The 23565-nt window shown below is 39.0% G+C and overlaps 1 protein-coding gene across 12 annotated transcripts in view; it reads left to right on the top strand.

Moving 5' to 3' along the window:
• The window catches only part of INPP4B (inositol polyphosphate-4-phosphatase type II B), a 725833-nt gene that overhangs the window by 607210 nt on the left and 95058 nt on the right, over nucleotides 1–23565 (top strand). For 11 of the 12 annotated variants that reach the window (XM_004263595.3, XM_049709522.1, XM_033402505.2 and 8 more), the window contains one exon: nucleotides 5631–5790. In XM_004263595.3, coding sequence (XP_004263643.1) covers nucleotides 5631–5790 — 160 coding nt within the window. Of the gene's footprint in view, nucleotides 1–5630; nucleotides 5791–6106; nucleotides 6779–23565 lie in introns of those variants that run through there. The other variant, XM_049709526.1, reaches the window with a different exon arrangement.

The following is a 23565-nucleotide window of genomic DNA, read 5'->3' as shown; positions in this document are numbered from 1 at the left end:
TTTGGTTGTTATTTTGTTTTTGTTTCTAAACCTTTCCTGTGGCTGAGGGGCTAAACAGAATCTGGAGACTGATCCTTCTTCCCTGGCCTGAAAAGGGGAGGGGTCGGATGCACCATGGAGTGCGGCCACATTCTTACGCTTTGATTGTCTTCTCCCCCCTAAGCAGCCTTTCCTCTTCGTGATTTTAGTAGGGAAGAAAGTTGAGTAGGTCCCAGCCATACCAGCAATCTAAACAAAAAGAATCTCCTAAATGCACTGACCTCATGAATAAAAAGTCATCAGAATGAGAATGGAGTTTCGCTGGTTATTTTCCTCCGTGCTTATGTTTTCACAGAGATACTATAGAAAGTGGCTTGTTTAGGATAGACATCAGATATTCAAGGTACATCTTCAAGAATCTTTGCCTACCCATTTTTAGCATCCTAGCTCCAAAATAATTATCTTGCTTGGAATTAATAATAATTCATAATTATCTCCTGCAAAGTGAATTATCACCTTTCCTCCCTGGAACGCACTCCCTGTTTTATATCCCAGGCTGATGAATGGATCTGGGGCCTTGATGCTAACACTGTCCTCTGTTAATACTGGCCACTTATGTCCTTTGACCCAAGCTGATTGATCCATTAGCCAAGTGATTGCTCCATCCGTGATTACATGATACTGTTGTTTTCAGACTTAAGGGGACATGGGACCAGCCTGTCCTTTTTCTAGAGTAATCTCTTAGTTCAGAATTTGCCATTGGGCTCATTTTCAAATCTCAGATAACCAAAACCTAATCTTACTCCTGTGAGGTGACACACACCTATACCTGGTCCTTCCTGGGCTCCCTCTCCCCAGGCTTCCTCTGTCTGGCTTGTCCCCAAAGTTCTAGTAATTTCATGAAGAGCAATTCCTACTGGGTACCAGAATGCTGTGGGAAACTATAGGGGAAGAATCAAGTCTTTGGAATCAAAGTGGAATTTCTAATCTACCATTTTAATATTGAATATTATTCAACATCTCTTACCTGAAGTTCCCTCATCTCTAAAAACTAAGTCAATAACATTGACCTTATGTGATGGTTTTTGAGAGTTAAGTTAGCTAATGTTCATATACCAGTTGAATGTAAATAGCAACCCTCAATCTGCCTTTGGGTTGGAGTCCTCTCTCTCCTCCTCCATCCTTTGCTCCCTCTTTATCTCTCTCTCTGCCTTTCTTCCAGGCCTTCTGCAGTGTAGTGAGGACACAGCTCTCAAATGAGTCATAGTCAAATGTGAGAGACAGAAAAGTAAATCAGTGACTTTACTTTGTTGATGCCATAAAAGAGAAGGAAGCAGTCTGGCAAAGCTCAGTGTTCTCTCACCACTAGCTCGGCAGGATCTGATCTCCAAAAGACAAAGAACAGCATGAGTCTGCTTGGGGTCTGCTGCTGCGTGTGCCTCCAACAGAGTATTTGATTATGCATGAATCATGTATTAGTGTTGCATGAGAAACTGCTCTATTTCCCCAACAAACATACTCCCAGCTCATGTGTTCTCCAAGCATTTTCATGACTTAAATGTTTTGCTGCCATTTACCACATAACCCTTTACTATATGATTGTTGGTTTTGGTCAGTGAACATGCTTGACTTTGTTCCTCATCACAATCAAGATGCGTCTACTGACTGCAAAGGTTACTTTTTCTCCCAGTGGAATCCTGTGACCCGAGGTATCTACGAAGGAAGAAGAACAATGTATAGGAGTAGAATGTAAAATCATCTTCTTATATACCGTTATGTTCACAGTCTTCAAAGATGTGATTAAGAGCAGTGATCCATCCCTTATATGCCTTTACACAAGAAAGACAGCATGCAATACTACTCGTCTTTGATCAAAATAAGTTCCTTTCAACGTGGGTAACAGGAAGAGAGTTGAAAACCTATCTCCTATACAAAGCTAATCTGAAATTAAGAGAAAACTTCTCCCCTTTTTCCCCTCAGTAGTAGAGTTTATTCCCAGTATTAGCTAGAGAGTTGCTTCATTTTTCAATTTAGGAGCCTGAACGATGCAGGTGATGGTGGTGATTAAGGCATATTCAGAATGGGAGCCAGTTCGTTTGGTTATATGGTCTGGAATATAGACTCCTCACCAAATTCCAATGAGTGATGCCACGTCCTCAGCTTGCTTGCCATTCTCCAGCATTTCCTCCCGGAAGTAATGAGCTTTTTAGGTGTCAGAGGTTTCTACCTCATTTTCTCAGACAATAGGCAGAGAATCATGTAATTTATGAATATGATTGCTTTAATTAATAGCAGAGGAAAAGTGCTTTTAATTCTTTGGCGGAAAGGAGATCTTCCTTTAGGGGAAAATTGTTATGATTACTTGTGTTTAATAGCATACTTTATACTCAAGATTACAGGGTTATAAAAAGCAAGCTTGATTCATTTAGGAAAGCCAGCAAGGATAGGACGTGATTTTGCCAAACTGCAATAATTTTACCAAGCACTTTCATAGATACCATGTCATTTGCCTCTCACTGCAGCATGGCGAGGTAAGCAGGGCAAGAATCATCATTCTAAACTGTAGATGAACCAACTGTAGGTCCCCAGAAATGAGGTGGTTTTCCCAAGGTATCATAGGTAGCATGTCACATAGGCAGACCTTTTCTAACTTTGGATGTGCTGTTTTTCTACTAAACCCTCTTTCCCCCTCAGCTTTAGTATGCATATCTGTACACCCCCATATTTGGTTTAATGTGGTTGAATTATTCAACTTAACTCAGTCTTTACAAGACAACCGTCACATAATCTAAATTCAAATGTAGTTCTTTCTTCCTAGATTACTGCTACCCAAAAGTAGTTTATATGTTTACAAACTAACAAAATTAACTTAGCTAAAAAAATACATTTCAGTAAAAAAAATATAAACCTCTAAGAAAGTAGTATAATTGCATATTATCTTTGCACTAAGCACTATTCTAAATGCCTGAAATAGCTCTGTTACAGAGAAAACACCTACTGAAAGATTCCTTTATGGCAAGATGCAGGAAAAGCACTAAGACTCCATTTGGTTCATATGCAGTGATGTATTAGAGAGGGTTCTCCAGAAAAACAGAACCAATAGGAAATTATTTATATATATGTACATAAGTATATATATATATACATATATGTGAAGAGTTTTTTAACATTTATTGTAAGGAATTAACTCACACAATTTTGGAGACTGAGAAGTCCCACGATCTGCCATCTGCAAGCTAGAGACCCAGGAAAGCTGAAGGTGTAGTTCAGTCTGAATCTGAGGTCCTGAGAACCAGGGGAGCCAATGGTGTAGATTCCAGTCCGCGCTTAAAAGCCTGAGAATCAAGAGCACCGAGGATATGGGAGGGGGAAGGGTAAACTGTGACAAAGTGAGAGAGAGGCATGGACATATATACACTACCAAACGTAAGGTAGATAGCTAGTGGGAAGCAGCCGTATAGCACAGGGAGATCAGCTCGGTGCTTTGTGACCGCCTGGAGGGGGTGGGATAGGGGGATAGGGAGGGTGGGAGGGAGGGAGACGCAAGAGGGAAGACATATGGGAACATATGTATATGTATAACTGATTCACTTTGTTATAAAACAGAAACTAACACACCATTGTAAAGCAATTATACTCCAATAAAGATGTAAAAAAATTTAAAAAAAATAAAAAGGAGACAAGAGATTTACTAACTAAATGTAACACATACATCTTATTTTGATCTGGATTTAAACAAATCAGCTATAAACAAAAACAAGTAGAAGAAACTTGGAAACTGACTGGATATAAATGATATCAAAAAATAAAGGTTAATTTTTTAGTTATTAAAAAAAGAAAAAGAGCACCGAGGGCAGAAGATTGATGTCCCAGATCAAACAATTAAGCAGAAAGGGTCAAATTTCTCTTTCCTCTACCTTTTTGCTCTATTCTGGCTGTCAGTGGATTAGATGATGCCCACCCTCATTTGGGGGAAGGGGGCAAAACGCTTTATTGAGTCCACCAATTCAAATGCTAATTTCATCTGCAAATGCTCTCACAGACACACCCGTAAAGTAACGTTTGGCCAAATATCTGGGTATCCTGTGACCCAGTCAGGTGGATTCATAAAATTAACATCACAGATAGGGAGTCAGTGCCTCCATCTGAATGATGTGGAAAGAGAAGCAAGAAGGGAAGCCAGGAATGATTGGCTACCACGATGATAACTATATTAAAATCTTTATTCTTAAAAATAGAAATTTTTATGACTCAAAAAATTCAGTGTTACGTGTTGCCCTTGACAGAAATGGTTGCTAATCAGAACTTAGGAAGATTAGTGACCAGTGACCGAGAGGCTCCCTAGTGGTAGGGGCTGCTTCTTAGACTTACATCAGCCAAAGTGACTTATTATGCAGATGAAGCACATAATATTGAGTAGAAATTCTCATACTTAGTGTGGTCAGAAGCACCTGAAGAGCTTCTCGAAATTTCAACTTAGAGTTCCCAATGGTTCTTTTTTTTAAATTTAACTTTTATTTTATATTGGAGTCTAGTTGATTTACAGTGTTGTGTTAGTTTCAGGTGTACAGCAAAGTGGTTCAGTTATACATATACATATATCTGTTCTTTTTCAGATTCTTTTCCCATATAGGTTATTAGAGAATATTGAGTAGAGTTCCCTGTGCTACACAGTAGGTCCTTGTTGATTATCTGTTTTATATATAGTAGTGTGTATATGTTAATCCCAAGCTGTTCTGACTGACTTGTGGCATCCCGGGAACTGCATTTTAATTCTCTAAGTCATTCTGTTAGAAGTGATCTGAAGATCACAGTTTAAGAACTTCTAATACCTAGAACAGTCAAATCCTTAGAGACAGAAAGTAGAGTGGTGGTTGCCAGGGATGGGGAGAAGGAAGAATGAGAAGTTCATGTTTACACGGTACAAAATTTCAGTTTGGGAAGATGAAAAATTCCTGGAGATGGATGGTGGTGGTGGCTGCACAACAATGTGAATGTACTTAACGCCGCTGAACTGTACCCTTAAAAATGGTTAAAATGGGGCTACCCTGGTGGTGCAGTGGTTGAGAGTCTGCCTGCCGATGCAGGGGACACGGGTTCGTGCCCCGGTCCAGGAGGATCCCACATGCCGCGGAGCGGCTGGACCCGTGAGCCATGGCCGCTGAGCCTGCGCGTCCGGAGCCTGTGCTCCGCAACAAGAGAGGCCACAAGGTTAAAATGGTCAACTTTGCCATTATGTATATATTATCACAATAAAAAGAAAAATAAGAAGTTTGAATGCAAGCAGCGGTCATTCTTTAAAAATATTGGTGTATCTCTGCTTTCTTACTAAGTATTGATAAAGAAAATAGACATCTCCAGCGTAAAATGTCGTAACTGGTGCTCAATTATGGATTCATGCCGTTCGGTAGTTCATCATTGCTTTATGACAGAGGAAAAATAATGGACTAAATAAAAAGATTCACAACACTTAAATTATTTTTTATTAGGAGAAAGTAGATTTCTTGTCTATCCATAATTTGGCCAAATTAATGGGGGTATTAGAGCTGCTCAGTCTGCATCCTTATGATTTGTTCCTCTACCTGCTGCTCTCAGGTGGATTCATCTGGTTTTGCAATAAAAATGTGTAGTGATACTCATGCTCTTTTCAGGATAGGGTGTGGGCCCACGTGGGCAAGAGCCTGAACTGCATTATTGCTATGGTGGATAAACTGATTGAAAGAGACGGCAGCGGTGAAGGAGACGATGGCAGCGGCAAAGATGGAGAAGAGGGCCATTCTCTAGGGGACTCCGTCATAACTCATCCACAGGGTAAGGAATCATTTTTTTTCCGGTCATTGACGAGTAACCAAAATGAGGAAGCCAAGATACAATGGGATCAAAAAAGAGGAGTCAGCAGTGCCTTAGATGAAAGTGCTGATAGAGTGTTTTTCCACTGCCCTGGCTGGGGTGATGGAAGGCTATTTATCAAATTGCATCACAGTTGTGTTTTCAGAACTGCTTGCAATGCTCGTTTTTGTTTTGTTTTTGCTTCATAAAAGCCCTCTTGAAAGGAGAACAGTGTTTTCTTTTAAAGAGTCTGACATAGTTTAATCTACTTTTACACATTCCTCCAAAATTGTATTAGGAAGAAAAACAAGCATCTGAAAACGCTTAGAAACTTTGAGGGATCTCAGGACACAGTATCTCAAAATGGTTCCTGAAAAGAAGTCGGTATGATAAAAATGTTCCTTGCCTTATTCTGAGGAGTGATTTTGTGAATTATTTCAAAAACATATAAGAAGTTTTAATTCTGTATAAGAAGAATGTTTTTGTGTGTTATTCCAAAGACATATTTTCACAGGGTCTAGACTTTCATGGATATATGTATATGTACACACACACACAGATGCATACATATGCATACACATGTGGGTGTCTAGTCTCTGTAGATAGACACACACACACATGCGCGCGTGCACACACACACACACACACACATATATATAGAGAGAGAGGGATACTTTCAAATATATGGCTTATTGACTAGCAAACATGATAATTAAAATTTTCACTACAGTTGCATCCCTATAAATGGCTTCTTTTGTTAAAATTTTTCATTAATTTAATTAATTTTGACAACAAAAACTAAGACAGATACCTGCATTTCTCTATGATGGTAAGAACTGCTCTTAGAGTGGTCCCAGCTAGGTGCTTAAGTGTTTGGAAAGAAAAAGTGTTGCCCTATCCTCTTCTTCCAAAATCTGCTTTTCCTTCTCCTTAAGGAAAATAAGTCATAATAAAATGTGGATGCTTATCAAATTCAATTTGTTTTCTCAATTTGTTTTCCTGATTTTTCATTACTCACATTTTCATCAGGTGTTTAATTATGGGAAACATCAATCTTTCATCACCTGATTAACAGTAGAACCATTTCCAAATCGCTTTTGTAAACAATGGCTTTCTAAAGTTTGCTTAGTGTAGATGGTCCTAATCCTCTAGAGTACGGTTATGTAGGTGGAAAGTTTACACTGGTGTTCTTTATGTTCTACTTGATCTAACTGTATATGGGGATTTTTAAAAAATAATATCAGTTTTTTTTCTGATTTTCTATAATGTTTTAAAAATAATATCAGTTTTATTAATGAAACTAGTCCAGGTCCATAACTTTACATGAATCAAAATGAAAGCCTGCCATAACTTACGTCAAAAGGAACTAGTATACTTCAATGTTCTTTAATTGAATATTTATTGACCATCAGTGATGAGCCAGACACTGTGCTGTGCTCTGGAAAATGAGGTAAAGAAGCAGAATCCATATTAGTGACTTGTTTTGTCCATTGATGGGTGTTCAAAGCATAATAATCTTTAGTGAGTAAGATTAAGAGATTAAGGGATACTGAATTTGGCCACATCTTTTTGTTTTCATGTTCCCCAAAACTTCTCATTGATGAGAATGGAGTTCCAAAGTATTTGAAATTATGCATTTATTCATATCTTATATTTTATCAGAAGATTGTATCTGTGTGATCAAAGTTTCCAGTTAAAAAGTAAAAACATTTGGTAGATAAATCATCTGTAAAATTAGATGAATCGCCTTCATTTGAATGTAAAGCATTGTTTGGATATAGTCTAAAACCAGGTGGAATTTGCTCCCAAAGTAGAATTCACAACTTGATCAGCTTTGTAGGTGGTTAGAGTCAAATTACAACACAGTGCCCTGTAACTGATTTTATTTTTTCTATTTTATTATCCATGTTTATTTCATCCGTTCTTTTTTGTGTTAGAAACATTTTTAGGAGACAAGACACTATTTAAATGAGCAAAATAAAATCTATACTTTGGTCTCAAAATTATTCAATATAGTATTATCAAATAATTCTAAGTTAAATCTTTTGTTAACATTTTATGTGTTAGACGATTGTGTATAGTACTTACGTTTTGGCAAGGATAGTGGTACATAAAAGAGGATGCTTAACAAAGATAAATAGACGTCTTACAAATGAGTGTGTGCTCAAGTATACTTAAAATATATTATGGATGTTCCTGCATATTTGGAGTGGGATTGATTAGCTCAGTCAGTTATTTAATAAAAACTTTTTATTAAATAATAAAAATAATAATGCTTATTATTCTTATTTTACTCTTCCTCTTAAGGTTGGGAAAAATCACTTTCAGTTTCTACCCATAAAACAATGCAGTTAAGAAATTAATACATAGTGGCTTTCTGAACTAATATAAAGCAAACAAGCTAAAGTCACATATTTACCTATACTACTCCCCCCAAACTATTTCAGACAAAGATATTTGAGATATACATTCACTAATGATATGTGCCTCAATTTACCTGTATTTTAAAATTTTATTAGAAATATTAATTTTAAAAATTTGAGAAGGAAAACAAATAGGATTGCATATGATTTTTATTTCCATCAGACATTTGAATATATCTTGTGTTTACACACACACACACACACACACACACACACACACACACACACAGAGTAACCAAACTGGACTGCACAATATAAATACAGATGTACTTCTTGATATCCTGCATGTCATTATATTATGAGTATTTCCTGATAAATATTCTCTGGAAATAATGAAATTATAATGACTATAAACTAATTCATCAAAAGAGAAGCCATTATTTTAGATATTTAATTATTATAATAATGCTACAATTAACATGTAAGCATCTTTGAATATGTAAATCTTTAACTACATCTCAGAAATTGTCCCCTAAGTTAGATTGCTACAAGTGGAATTATCTTGTAAGGAAGAGTTACCCCTTCTCTCCAATGTAGTTATTTATACAATTACTTGTTTATATCAGTGTGGACTTGTGAATAATTTTATTCTTTGGTTTATAAACCAATAGTGTTATTATTTATTTTGGACTCCAGTTGTTCTAGAGTTAGCTCTTGGGAGCTCTCAGTGGCCTTTTGACAGCTTCTGCTGCTACAGGCTACATACTTTCTTACTTTCTTACATTTTTATTCACTCCCTTATTCTCTGGTATCATGAGGGACTTACTCTAGTCTGATCTGTATTTGCCCCAACTAGGTTCAGCTATTTTCTAAGGAACCCTGGTTTCTTTTACTGGAGAATAGCGTTTAGAAACCAACATCTGGGTGGGTTGGGACATTTTGATGGTTCTTTGTAACAATAGGTACTCTTACCAGCAGTACCTGTGAACACTCTTTTAACTTCCCAGCCTTAAATATTTTCACTGATTTCACGCCATTTGGGGTGAAAAAATCATATTGTCATATCTGATTATTTGTGACTTGACATTATATAACTTAATACTATATTTCAAAAAATTATTTTGGTAATTAAATCCATTTCTTCAATAGCACCAAATTTATCTGCAGCCCATAGCTGGGGTGGAAAATCATTACATTCTTTTCCTTTTATAGTTAATTAATAAATTGACTCAGTGAGTGATTTGAGTCATCTAGAGTTCATTGTTCTATATAAGGTGCTAAATACTAATAGAGATTTGCTGTCACATCATTTATTAGTGATTATTTTCCTCACATTTGATTAGTTTTTCCTTATAATTAAGTTCTGCAGATATTTTGAATCCATTTTAGTCAATACACTAATTTTGATCAATTTCTGATCAATTAATCAGTGGATTTAGCCAAATTTTTTCATGTGCTTTTGACTATTGTGTTTTATATTGGGATACATTTTTTAAAATTTATTTATTTATTTATTTTTTGCTGAATTGGGTCTCTGCTGCTGCGCGCGGGCTTTCGCTAGTTGCAACGAGTGGGGGCTACTCTTCATTGCAGTGCGCAGGCTTCTCATTGTAGTGGCTTCTCTTGTCGTGGGGCATGGGCTCTAGGCGCGCGGGCTTCAGTAGTTGTGGCACACAGGCTCAGTAGTTGTGGGTCGCGGGCTCTAGAGCGCAGGCTCAGTAACTGTGGTGCACGGGCTTGGTTGCTCCACGGCATGTGGGATCTTCCCGGACCAGTGCTCGAACCCGTGTCCCCTGCATTGGCAGTGGATTCTCAACCACTGCGTCACCAGGGAAGCCCTGGTATACATTTTGAAATCTCATAATTAACCTTTAGAAAGTCAGTTTTTCTTTCTTTACCATCATTTTATTTTTACATTATAACCATAATTGGTGTTTCTTTGTTGGTTAAACAGATGGTCTTCTGAATTGTTGCTACATTTATTCATTTCTTTATGTTCCTCTATAACCTGCAGATATTTCTCTTTTCAAGTTGCAGATTTTTATTTTTATATTGTATCAATATAATAATGTTTTAAACCTGTAGTTTTGAAGGTATTTTTGTTTGTTTTAGATCCAGGATTTGGCAGTATATCTTACTTCATAAATTTTGGACTTACTACAAATAGTGCTGAGAGAAGTAAAACTTTCTCTACTGTTCTGAGCACAAATAATAGATTAACTGTTCCAAACTCCCATGGCTTATATATATTCCTATATTTTCTTAATAAACAAGATTGTCCTTTTATTCTTTTGTACACTTAAACATACTTATAAGCATCTTCTGTATGTGTAGTACCACATGCTTTCAATTTCATAATAAATTGAGGACTCAACGATAAAACCAGTGAATTTAGAATCTTAGATTTTGATGTGCCCTTAAGGATTATGTAATTAAACCTCCTAAATTATGTTAAGACGCTTATCTGTAGTATCTGCCAATTTCCCCCTAGCCTGTGATACACATCTCCACTGATAGAAACCGTTTTTTATGTCCTAAAATGGCACACTCCAGATGTTGATCTAAATACGTTTTCTTTAATTTTACCCGCTAGCCCAGATCTAATCATTTACAACAAACGGAACAAATTTACTTTCCTTTTTGCACATTATAGCCTAACATATCTGAAAGCAACCATCATGTTATTTTTTGAATTGCCACTGTTTTGGTCATTTTCCAAAGGTTTAGCATCAAGTGCAGAGTAACACAGGAGGACCACTTCTCTACTTTTAGATACTATTCTATTATTGATATCTAAGTTTACATTTGCTATTTTGACAGTCGTATCTTACTGTTAACTTCAATGAAATCCTTAAACCCTGCTAAATTGGACCTATCCTTCAGGCTTCTCAAAATTCAAGTAATATTTAAGCACCACTCTGTGCTAGACATTGTGAAACATTAGGAGCACAAGGAGATTAAGACACGGTCTATTTCAATTCTCCCGAAGAGATTGGTGTCTAAACCCACAACAGTAACATAGTACACTTTTGAGTACATGCTAATAAATACCTATTTCTTTCATCCATCATATCTACTGCCCTACCCTACTCAGGTTTATTTTCTTCACATCTTGGAAACATTTCCTGTCTACTCGCAGAAGTAACAGATAAAAATGATGGGAAAACAGAGATAAATATATATCCTTGAGGCATATTACTAAAAAGAATTGTATGCATTGAAATACACTTGTCAATCACTACTCTTTGGGGATGTGTGTTGATCCGGCTATGTATTGACCCATTTGTGTTATTGCATGGCCTGTATTTCTCTGTTTTTCACACAGGTGTCGTGAACTGCCCTGTGAAAGGCCAAATACCCTGTCATTGAATACATTTTTCTAATCTACCTAGCTGTAAGCCCTATTAAAAATGAGATGAAGTTCCTGTGCCATAATTTTCCCAGATGAACCCATGCTGGCTTCAAGTCATCACTGCTTCCTCATACAAAGGAGATAAACATCCCTGGAGATCACAGAATTAGTTCACGTACCACTGGTTACTTTCATGTTCCTTGATTCTCACGTTCTTCCCCAATGCATAATTTTCTTCTAACTGGCAGGCACATGCCTTGGGATCTGAGAATTTATTTTTCCCCCACATCTTTTAGTTTATCGCTGCCTGCCTCCAGTTAACACAATTGTCTGGTAACTACCAAGAATTTATCAGTAATTTATCACCAATTATCCATGACTAGCGAATGCCAGAGATCAGTCGTCTGAAAAATTCCCCTCCCCGTACTCCAAATAGGGACAAATCCAAGGTTTTAGCAAATCACATTTTTTAGCAAATCTTTTTTCCTATCTTTACCTTTGGTTGGCCAGAGTAGCTATCTTCCTAATACACCTGAAATAAGTAATGAATAGAACAATTAATCGGTTGACACAATTATATCTAAATATATCTAAAACAGTTCGTGGCGTTAAGCCTTATGGAAGAGACATACCAAATACATGTTAGTTGGAAGACAAAGAGGAAGATCCTTTCATTCAATTGATAGATATTATTTGAGCATCTGTTCTATGCCAGGCACTGTATCTAGAAATACACTCAGTCATCGTCGTATTCTTGCAGTCTGGTGGCTGAGCAACTTGTATTTGAAAGGAGATACACAGAGATTTTTCCAAAGACAGCATCTACAAGATAAAGAAAGTGGAAGAGGAAGTATCCATTTGGGAGTCTTCAGCAGATAGATAGATGAAACTGGATAAAATGAAAAGAGAAAGAGGAAAAAATGAGCATAATCCCTAATACAGAGCCTTGGGGTGCGGAGATTGCCCTCGGCCGAGGAGTAGGAAGCACCAAGGGATGAAAATCAAATGCAACTTGGAGACCAAATGAGGGAAAAGAGAGGAAATAGTCACCTTAATAGTTAAAACTGACTGCACTCGCACTTCTGTGACATGCACTTTGCTAAGCTTTCCATCCCTGCCTCCCTTCCAGGCACAGTGATCCCTGATTGAATTTGTCAGAAAGAACTGGGTCTGCAGAATAACTGTTGGACAAGGAATGCTTCAATTTTAAGAGCAGTTTTGCATGTGTGTTTGCTTGCCTTTATGTTTGCTCTTAATATCTTGATGAATGATTTCCCAGGTAGTCATAGCTAATGCTTCACTTGTTGGTTACGTTTTCTCCTTATCGTACAAGGCCCTAAATTCCCAGACTCCCACTTGCCTCTTCAAGTGCTTTGCCATCTTCTTCATGTCACCCTACCTCAACCTTCCTGATCCAGCCACACTGGACTCTTTGGAGAGCTCACCTTGTGCTTTTCAATGCCAGGCTTTCAAATGTTTGCCCACCTCTATTGTCCACAGGCTCAGTCTGCACATCTTCTGGGGCACCTTTTCTGATCTTTCAGACCAGAGTTGGCGTTACAAGCGGGGGACCACTTGCAAGTGCACAGAATTCCTCAGTCAGCAGGACCCTTTGCTCTGGGTTTAATGCTCTATGGTCACCATCTTGCCTTTTTTTTTTTAATAGTGTTAGCTTTGTGTTATAAGTAAATAATGGGCAAAGAAGGCTATGCCTGGAACTTGGAGACTTGGTTCATCTCCAGTTCTGTCTCCCTGGTTCTCCAGTGCCTCCCTAGCTTCCCCATCCTTGTCCCAGTCTAGTGACCATCTCCCATTCCCACCCTCACCTGCTAAGGGACCTGGGTGTGAGTGCTGGAGAGTCAGGGTCAGTCTGGGTGCCTTTGAAGCTCTTCACGGAAGCATCCCCATACCCAAAGGACTATGACATGAAAGAGTAAATAGAAATCACCGTGATGGGCCGAGAGAGGTACCACTGAGGAAGAAAGAAAGAAAGAAAAAAAAAAAAGCTTGTTTACTGCTTTTTGAACCAAAGTCTCACAATTTTATTTTTCACTGGATTCTGCACATGATGGAATCATGCTTTCTACAAGGGTTGTAAGTACAAAGGCCCACAGTCATCGTGCAGGTTAACATGAATGAGTCAGGTGAAATTGATGGACACTGGAGCAAACTAGGAAGTAAATGTCCCTACGAAGAGGGCCACCGCTACAGCTCTAGCCAATCATTCCCATGGGGGAATCTGGACCTAAAGTTATTTACCACATCTTCTGATTTTTCAAGTGACTGAATTTTTATATAAAATATCCCAATTTTTTAAAGGTTGATAATAGATTTTTTAAAAATTATTACAATGTGAGGAAGGCCAAATAAAATACATTTGAGGGCCAAATGAAGCTGTTCATGGGCCACTAGTTTGCACCCTCTGTATCTCTGATTTATTGGTAATGCTGTTTTAAATATTATTTCCCCTACTAGTCTTGGCTCTGTGAGAAAATATGCCAAGTATTTTTGATTTGCTCTTGAATCTCCAGAGCCTAACATGATTCTTGTCAAGTAGAGTCCAATGCGTAGTCACCTTGATCTATAACTGCTACCAGACAAGAAATGCTTAGGTTTTCTTGGTATTATTGACTATCTTCAGTGTACGTGCATATTTATGCATACATGCTTGAAAATCATTATATCCTCGAACTTGCACTTAACATTCCTGGAGTCCATGAATTTCTACACATGAATGTTTAGAATTCCATTGGGAAAGAAACATCAATGAATGAGGCTTTTTTAAACTCACAGGTCAGTAGGTGAGACAACTTTTAAAATACACTTACAAGTTAAAATTAAAACTTTGTAAAAAATAAAAAATGACACAGAGATTTTTATTATAAACTTAGAACTCCAGTAATAATTGTACCCTATGACATTGTTGAACATTTAGTCTTATCAGAAAATTTTGTTTCCCTTAAAAATTGTGCCGTGAATTATGATGTAACAAAACAACACTTGACCCAGAGCCAAGATACTTGGCAAGTCCACAGTTTACTAATTTGGCTGCATGACCCTTGACACATTGCTTAAATTCTCTGGACCTCACTTTCTTTGTTGGTAAAATACAGATCATCTGCAAATTTTTAAGGTCTCTTCCAGTTCTGAAGTTTTACGATAATAAAGATGTCACATTATTATTATTTTTTTAACATCTCTATTGGGGCATAATTGCTTTACAATGGTGTGTTAGTTTCTGCTTTATAACAAAGTGAATCAGTTATACATATACATATGTTCCCATATGTCTTCCCTCTTGCGTCTCCCTCCCTCCCATCCTCCCTATCCCACCCCTCCAGGCTGTCACAAAGCTCCGAGCCAATATCCCTGTGCCATGCGGCTGCTTCCCACTAGCTATCTACCTTACGTTTTAGTGTGTATATGTCCATGACTCTCTCTCGCCCAGTCACAGCTCACCCTTCCCCCTTCCCATATCCTCAAGTCCGTTCTCCAGTAGGTCTGCGTCTTTATTCCTGTCTTACCCGTAGGTTCTTCATGACATTTTTTTTCTTAAATTCCATATATATGTGTTAGTATACGGTATTTGTCTTTTTCTTTCTGACTTACTTCACTCTGTATGACAGACTCTAGGTCTATCCACCTCATTACAAATAGCTCAATTTTGTTTCTTTTTATGACTGGGTAATATTCCATTGTATATATGTGCCACATCTTCTTTATCCATTCATCCGATGATGGGCACTTAGGTTGTTTCCATCTCCGGGCTACTGTAAATAGAGCTGCAATGAACATTTTGGTACATGACTCTTTTTGAATTTTGTTTTTCTCAGGGTATATGCCCAGTAGTGGGATTGCTGGGTCATATGGTAGTTCTATTTGTAGTTTTTTAAGGAACCTCCATACTGTTCTCCATAGTGGCTGAAACAATTCACATTGCCACCAGCAGTGCAAGAGTGTTCCCTTTTCTCCACACCCTCTCCAGCATTTATTGTTTCTAGATTTTTTGATGATGGCCATTCTGACTGGTGTGAGATGATATCTCATTGTAGTTTTGATTTGTATTTCTCTAATGATTAATGATGTTGAGCATTTTTTCATGTGTTTGTTGGCAGTCTGTATATCTTCTTTGGAGAAATGTCTATTTAGGTCTTCTGCCCATTGTTTGATTGGGTTGTTTGTTTTTTTGTTATTGAGCTGCATGAGCTGCTTGTAAATTTTGCAGATTAATCCTTTGTCAGTTGCTTCATTTGCAAACATTTTCTCCCATTCTGAGGGTTGTCTTTTGGTCTTGTTTATGGTTTCCTTTGCTGTGCAAAAGCTTTGAAGTTTCATTAGGTCCGATTTGTTTATTTTTGTTTTTATTTCCATTACTCTAGGAGGTGGGTCAAAAAGGATCTTGCTGTGATTTATGTCATAGAGTGTTCTGCCTATGTTTTCCTCTAAGAGTTTGATAGTTTCTGGCCTTACATTTAGGCCTTTAATCCATTTTGAGCTTATTTTTGTGTATGGTTGTAGGGAGTGATCTAATCTCATACTTTTACATGTACCTGTCCAGTTTTCCCAGCACCACTTATTGAAGAAGCTGTCCTTTCTCCACTGTACATTCCTGCCACCTTTATCAAAGATAAGATGTCCATATGTGCATGGGTTTATCTCTGGGCTTTCTATCCTGTTCCATTGATCTATGTTTCTGTTTTTGTGCCAGTACCATACTGTCTTGATTACTGTACCTTTGTTGTATAGTCTGAAGTCAGGGAGCCTGATTCCTCCAGCTCCTTTTTTCATTCTCAAGATTGCTTTGGCTATTCGGGGTGTTTTGTGTTTCCATACAAATTGCGAAATTTTTTGTTCTAGTTCTGTGAAAAATGCCAGTGGTAGTTTCATAGGGATTGCATTGAATCTATAGATTGCTTTGGGTAGTAGAGTCATTTTCACAATGTTGAGTCTTCCAATCCAAGAACATGGTATATCTCTCCATCTATTTGTATCATCTTTAATTTCTTTCATCAGTGTCTTATAATTTTCTGTATACAGGTCTTTTGTCTCCTTAGGTAGGTTTATTCCTACATATTTTATTCTTTTCGTTGCAATGGTAAATGGGAGTGTTTTCTTGATTTCACTGTCAGATTTTTCATCATTAGTATATAGGAATGCCAGAGATTTCTGTGCATTAATTTTGTATCCTGCTACTTTACCAAATTCATTGATTAGCTCTAGTAGTTTTCTGGTAGCATCTTTAGGATTCTCTATGTATAGTATCATGTCATCTGCAAACAGTGACAGCTTTACTTCTTCTTTTCCAATTTGGATTCCTTTTATTTCCTTTTCTTCTCTGATTGCTGTGGCTAAAACTTCCAAAACTATGTTGAATAACAGTGGTGAGAGTGGGCAACCTTGTCTTGTTCCTGATCTTAGTGGAAATGCTTTCAGTTTTTCACCATTGAGTATGATGTTTGCTGTGAGCTTGTCATATATGGCCTTTATTATGTTGAGGAAAGTTCCCTCTATGCCTACTTTCTGCGTGGTTTTTATCATAAATGGGTGTTGAACTTTGTCAAAAGCTTTCTCTGCATCTATTGAGATGATCATATGGTTTTTCTCCTTCAATTTGTTAATATGGTTTATCACATTGATAGATTTGCGTATATTGAAGAATCCTTGCATTCCTGGAATAAACCCCACTTGATCATGGTGTATGATCCTTTTAATGTGCTGTTGGATTCTGTTTGCTAGTATTTTGTTGAGGATTTTTGCATCTGTGTTCATCAGTGATATTGGCCTGTAGTTTCCTTTCTTTGTGACATCCTTGTCTGGTTTTGGTATCAAGGTGATGGTGGCCTCGTAGAAGGAGTTTGGGAGTGTTCCTCCCTCTGCTATATTTTGGAAGAGTTTGACAAGGATAGGTGTCAGCTCTTCTCTAAATGTTTGATAGAATTCGCCTGTGAAGCCATCTGGTCCTGGGCTTTTCTTTGTTGGAAGATTTTTAATCACAGTTTCAATTTCAGTGCTTGTGATTGGTCTGTTCATATTTTCTATTTCTTCCTGATTCAGTCTTGGCAGGTTGTGCATTTCTAAGAATTTGTCCATTTTTTCCAGATTGTCCATTTTATTGGCACAGAGTTGCTTGTAGTAATCTCTCATGATCTTTTTTATTTCTGCAGTGTCAGTTGTTACTTCTCCTTTTTCATTTCTAATTCTATTGATTTGAGTCTTCTCCCTTTTTTTCTTGATGAGTCTGGCTAGTGGTTTATCTATTTTGTTTATCTTCTCAAAGAACCAGCTTTTAGTTTTATTGATCTTTGCTATTGTTTCCTTCATTTCTTTTTCATTTATTTCTGATCTGATTTTTATGATTTCTTTCCTTCTGCTAGCTTTGGGGTTTTTTTGTTCTTCTTTCTCTAATTGCTTGAGGTTCAAGGTTAGGTTGTTTATTCGAGATGTTTCCTGCTTCTTAAGGTGGGCTTGTATTGCTATAAACTTCCCCCTTAGAACTGCTTTTGCTGCATCCCATAGGTTTTGGGTCGTTGTGTCTCCATTGTCATTTGTTTCTAGGTATTTTTTGATTTCTTCAGTGATCACTTCATTATTAAGTAGTGTATTGTTTAGCCTCCATGTGTTTGTATTGTTTAGAGATCTTTTCCTGTAATTGATATCTAGTCTCATGGCGTTGTGGTCAGAAAAGATACTTGATACAATTTCAATTTTCTTAAATTTACCAAGGCTTGATTTGTGACCAGAGATATGATCTATCCTGGAGAATGTTCCATGAGCACTTGAGAAAAATGTGTATTCTGTTGTTTTTGGATGGAGTGTCCTATAAATATCAATTAAGTCCATCTTGTTTAATGTATCATTTAAAGCTTGTGTTTCCTTATTAATTTTCATTTTGGATGATCTGTCCATGGGTGAAAGTGGGGTGTTAAAGTCCCCTACTATGAATGTGTTACTGTCAATTTCCCCTTTTACGGCTGTTAGTATTTGCCTTATGTATTGAGGTGCTCCTATGTTGGGTGCATAAATATTTACAATTGTTATATCTTCTTCTTGGATCGATCCCTTGATCATTATGTAGTGTCCTTCTTTGTCTCTTTTAATAGTCCTTATTTTAAAGTCTATTTTGTCTGATATGAGAATTGCTACTCCAGCTTTCTTTTGGTTTCCATTTGCATGGAATATCTTTTTCCATCCCCTTACTTTCAGTCTGTATGCGTCTCTAGGTCTGAAGTGGGTCTCTTGTAGACAGCATATATAAGGGTCTTGCTTTTGTATCCATTCAGCCAATCTGTGTCTTTTGGTGGGAGCATTTAGTCCATTTACATTTAAGGTAATTATCGATATGTATGTTCCTATTCCCATTTTCTAAATTGTTTTGGGTTCGTTATTATAAGTCTTTTCCTTCTCTTGTGTTTCTTGTCTAGAGAAGTTCCTTTAGCATTTGTTGTAAAGCTGGTTTGGGGGTGCTGAACTCTCTCAGCTTTTGCTTGTCTGTAAAGGTTTTAATTTCTCCATCAAATCTGAATGAGATCCTTGCTGGGTAGAGTAGTCTTGGTTGCAGGTTTTTCTCCTTCTTCACTTTCAGTATGTCCTGCCACTCCCTTCTGGCTTGTAGGGTTTCTGCTGAGAGATCAGCTGTTAACCTAATGGGCATTCCCTTGTGTGTTATTTGTTGTTTTTCCCTTGCTGCTTTTAATATGCTTTCTTTGTATTTAATTTTTGACAGTTTGATTAATATGTGTCTTGGCATATTTCTCCTTGCATTTATCCTGTATGGGACTCTCTGTGCTTCCTGGACTTGATTAACTATTTCCTTTCCCATATTAGGGAAGTTTTCAACTATAATCTCTTCAAATATTTTCTCAGTCCCTTTCTTTTTCTCTTCTTCTTCTGGAACCCCTATAATTCGAATGTTGGTGCGTTTAATGTTGTCCCAGAGGTCTCTGAGACTGTCCTCAGTTCTTTTCATTCTTTTTTCTTTATTCTGCTCTGCAGTAGTTATTTCCACTATTTTATCTTCCAAGTCACTTATCCGTTCTTCTGCCTCAGTTATTCTGCTATTGATCCCATCTAGAGTACTTTTAATTTCATTTATTGTGTTGTTCATTGTTGCTTGTTTCATCTTTATTTCTTCTAGGTCCTTGTTAACTGTTTCTTGCATTTTGTTCATTCTATTTCCAAGATTTCGGATCATCCTTACTATCATTATTCTGAATTCTTTTTCAGGTAGACTGCCTATTTCCTCTTCATTTGTTAGGTCTGGTGCATTTTTATCTTGCTCCTTTATCTGCTGTGTGTTTTTCTGTCTTCTCATTTTGCTTATCTTACTGTGTTTGGGGTCTCCTTTTTGCAGGCTGCAGGTTCGTAGTTCCCGCTGTTTTTGATGTCTGTCTCCAGTGGCTAAGGTTGGTTCAGTGGGTTGTGTAGGCTTCCTGGTGGTGGGGCCTAGTGCCTGTGTTGTGGTGGATGAGGCTGGATCTTGTCTCTCTAGTGGGCAGGTTCACATCTGGTGGTGTGTTTTGGGGTGTCTGTGGCCTTGATTTTAGGCAGCCTCTCTGCTAATGGGTGGGGTTGTGTTCCTGTTTTGCTAGTTGTTTGGCATAGGTTGTCCAGCAGTGTAGCTTGCTGGTCATTGAGTGAAGCTGGGTGCTGGTGTTAAGATGGAGGTCTCTGGGAGATTTTCGCCGTTTGATATTATGTGGAGCTGGGAGGTCTCTTGTGGACCAGTGTCCTGAAGTTGGCTCTCCTACCTCAGGCAGAGCCCTGACTCCTGACTGGAGCACCAAGAGCCTTTCATCCACACGGCTCAGAATAAAAGGGAGAAAAAGTAGAGAGAATTAGTAGAAGTATGAGGAAAGAAAGAAGGAAAAGAGGGAAGGAAGGAAGAAAGAAAGAAGGAAAGAAAGAAAGAAGGCAAGAAGGAAAGAAAGGAGGGAGGGAGGGAGGAAGGAAGGAAGGAGGGAAAGAAGGAAAAAAGACAGAAAGAAAGAAGATACAGTAAAAATAAAATAAAGTATAATAAAGTTATTGAATTAAAAAATACTTATTTAGAAAAGAAAAAAAAAGGGGGGACGGATAGAACCTTAGGACAAATGTTGGAAGCAAAGCTATACAGACAAAATCTTACACAGAAGCATACACATACACCCTCACAAAAAGAGGAAAAGGGAAAAAAATCATAGATCTTGCTCTCTAAGCCCACCTCCTCAATTTGGGATGACTCGTTGTCTATTCATGTATTCCACAGATGCAGGGTACATCAAGTTGATTGTGGCGCTTTAATCCGCTGCTCCTGAGGCTGCTGGGAGAGATTTCCCTTTCTCTTCTTTGTTCTCACAGCTCACAGGGGCTCAGCTTTGGATTTGGCCCTGCCTCTGGGTGTAGGTCGCTGGAGGGCGTCTGTTTTTTGCTCAGACAGGACGGGGTTAAAGGAGCCGCTGATTCGGGGGCTCTGGCGCACTCAGGCGAGGCGGGGGGGGGGGGGGGGTGAGGGAGGGGCACTGCGTGCGGGGCGGGGCTGCGGCGGTGTGACGTTGCGCCAGCCTGAGGCGCGCCGTGCGTTCTCCCGGAGGAGTTGTCCCTGGATCCCAGGACCCTGGCAGTGGCGGGCTGCACAGGCTCCCCGGAAGAGGGGTGTGGAGAGTGACCTGTGCTCGCACACAGGCCCCTTGGTGGCGGCAGCAGCAGCCATAGCGTCTCCCGCCCGTCTCTGGGGTCCTCGCTTTTAGCCGTGGCTCGCGCCCGTCTCTGGAGCTCCTTTAAGCAGCGCTCTTAATCCCCTCTCCTTGCGCACCAGGAAACAAAGAGGGAAGAAAAAGTCTCTTGCCTCTTCGGCAGGTGCAGACTTTTCGCCAGACTCCCTCCCGGCTAGCCGTGGTGCACTAACCCCCTGCAGGCTGTGTTCACGCCGCCATCCCCAGTCCTCTCCCTGGGATCCGTCCGAAACCGAAACCCGAGCCTCAGCTCGCAGCCCCGCCCGCCCCGGCGGGTGAGCAGACAAGCCTCCCGGCCTGGTGAGTGCTGGTCGGCCCTGATCCTCTGTGCGGGAATCTCCCCGCTTTGCCCTCCGCACCCCTGTTGCTGTGGTCTCCTACGCGGCTTCTAAGCTCCCCCCCTCCGCCTCCCGCAGTCTCCGCCCGCGAAGGGGCTTCCTAGTGTGTGGAAACTTTTCCTCCTTAACAGCTCCCTCCCACTGGTGCAGGTGCCATCCCTATTCTTTTGTCTCTGTTTTTTCTTTTTTTCTTTTGCCCTACCCAGGTACGTGGGGAGTTTCTTGCCTTTTGGGAGGTCTGAGGTCTTCTGCCAGCCTTTAGTAGGTGTTCTGTAGGAGTTGTTCCACGTGTAGATGTATTTCTGGTGTATCTGTGAGGAGGAAGGTGATCTCCACGTCTTACTCTTACGCCATCTTCAAGGTCCCATCCTCTAATCCATCTCACATTATTTTTAAAGTGATTTTTTTTCTTTCCTTTCAGTCATTCAACATATTTTAGTTGAGCATCTACTATACAGGTACTATTCTAGACACTGGGATACAATAATGAACAAAACATACAAAACACCTGACATCCTGAAGTTTGTATTCTTTTTACATCTTTCGACATAAAAAAGTAACATAAGAAATAAGGGCATCACCTAATATGTTAACAGTGGCAAATGCTGTGGAAAAATATAGAGTGAAGTAAAAAGGTTTCGGAATATTGTTGAAGCTTTGTAGTCAGTGCGAGCTTCACTGAGAAGTTGATGTTTGAACAAAGACACGAGGTAAGGAAGTGAGCCATGTGGATACCTGGGGTAAGGATATTTGAGGCATTGAACACAACTAATGCAAAAACCTTGAGTCATAAGTATGCCTTCCATGATCAGGAAACAGCAAAGAAGCTGGTTTGGTTTGAACAGAGAAAGTGAAGAGGAGAGAGTAGAAGATGAATTTAGAGGTAACTTGTTGGGGGAAGGATTATGCAGGGTCTTTGTATTGAATTTGGCTATTACTCTGAGAAAATCAAGAGGTAATTGGAGGATTTTGAGCAGAGGATTAACCTGATTTGACTTAGATTTTAACATCCAGGCTGTTATGTTGAGATTTAACTGTAGATGGAAAGAGTAGAACCAAGTGTAGTGGCAGCGTCTGGATTCCAACCCTGGTGCTCTGAGTTGAGAGCCTGTCCCCTCAGCCACGGTGCCGCACTGCTTCTGTTCTTTCCAGGAAAAAGCATCTCTAACCTTAACTCTGTACAGATAATTTTTTGCTATCACCCTTTGAACAAAATGTTGTTTTATCAGACACAAATTAGCAGTATTATGGGATAACTTCATGAAAATCAATCCCATCGGTATCTCTTAAAAGTTTACTATGGAATTGTACCTTATGCAGAGATTAAGAATTGCCAAGTATTCATAATTACAATTGAAATATTATTTAGCGTTCTCATAAATCTGATGATACTCACTCCCACAGAGAAACTGAGATAGTCAAAGAAAAAAGATTCATATATCCCATGTGGGAACTGTGGGGCATATAATTATGGAATAGAGGGAGAAATGGTACTGTTTATGTTATGTTTGGTTACTTGCCTACTTACTCAGCACTTATAAGTTGAACCTGTTTACATGAAGCTTTGTTGGATTTGTAGCAATTTTTTTTTTTTTTTGCGTAACGCGGGCCTCTCACTGTTGTGGCCTCTCCCGTTGTGGAGCACAGGCTCCGGACACGCACGCTCAGCGGCCATGGCTCACGGGCCCAGCCGCTCCACGGCATGTGGGATCCTCCCAGACCAGGGCACGAACCCGTGTCCCCTGCATCGGCAGACGGACTCTCAACCACTGCGCCACCAGGGAAGCCCCTGTAGAAATAATTTTTAAAAGGATGCACTGTATTCCACTGGCCTTGAACTTTACTGGCCTTGAACTACTACACTCACCTAGTTCGCTGCAGGGTAGATAATGTATCTTCTTTTCCCCTCTGGGTGCCTGTGCTCTAATCAGGCTTTCATCAACTCAGTATCCACCACCCCTCTTTTCTCAGTCTTAGATACTGGACAAAATTTA

Source organism: Orcinus orca, chromosome 4, assembly GCF_937001465.1.
Source record: "Orcinus orca chromosome 4, mOrcOrc1.1, whole genome shotgun sequence".
Classification (NCBI taxonomy): domain Eukaryota; kingdom Metazoa; phylum Chordata; class Mammalia; order Artiodactyla; family Delphinidae; genus Orcinus; species Orcinus orca.
The sequence above is the reverse complement of the archived record's forward strand: the minus strand, read 5'-3'. Positions and strand labels throughout refer to the sequence as shown.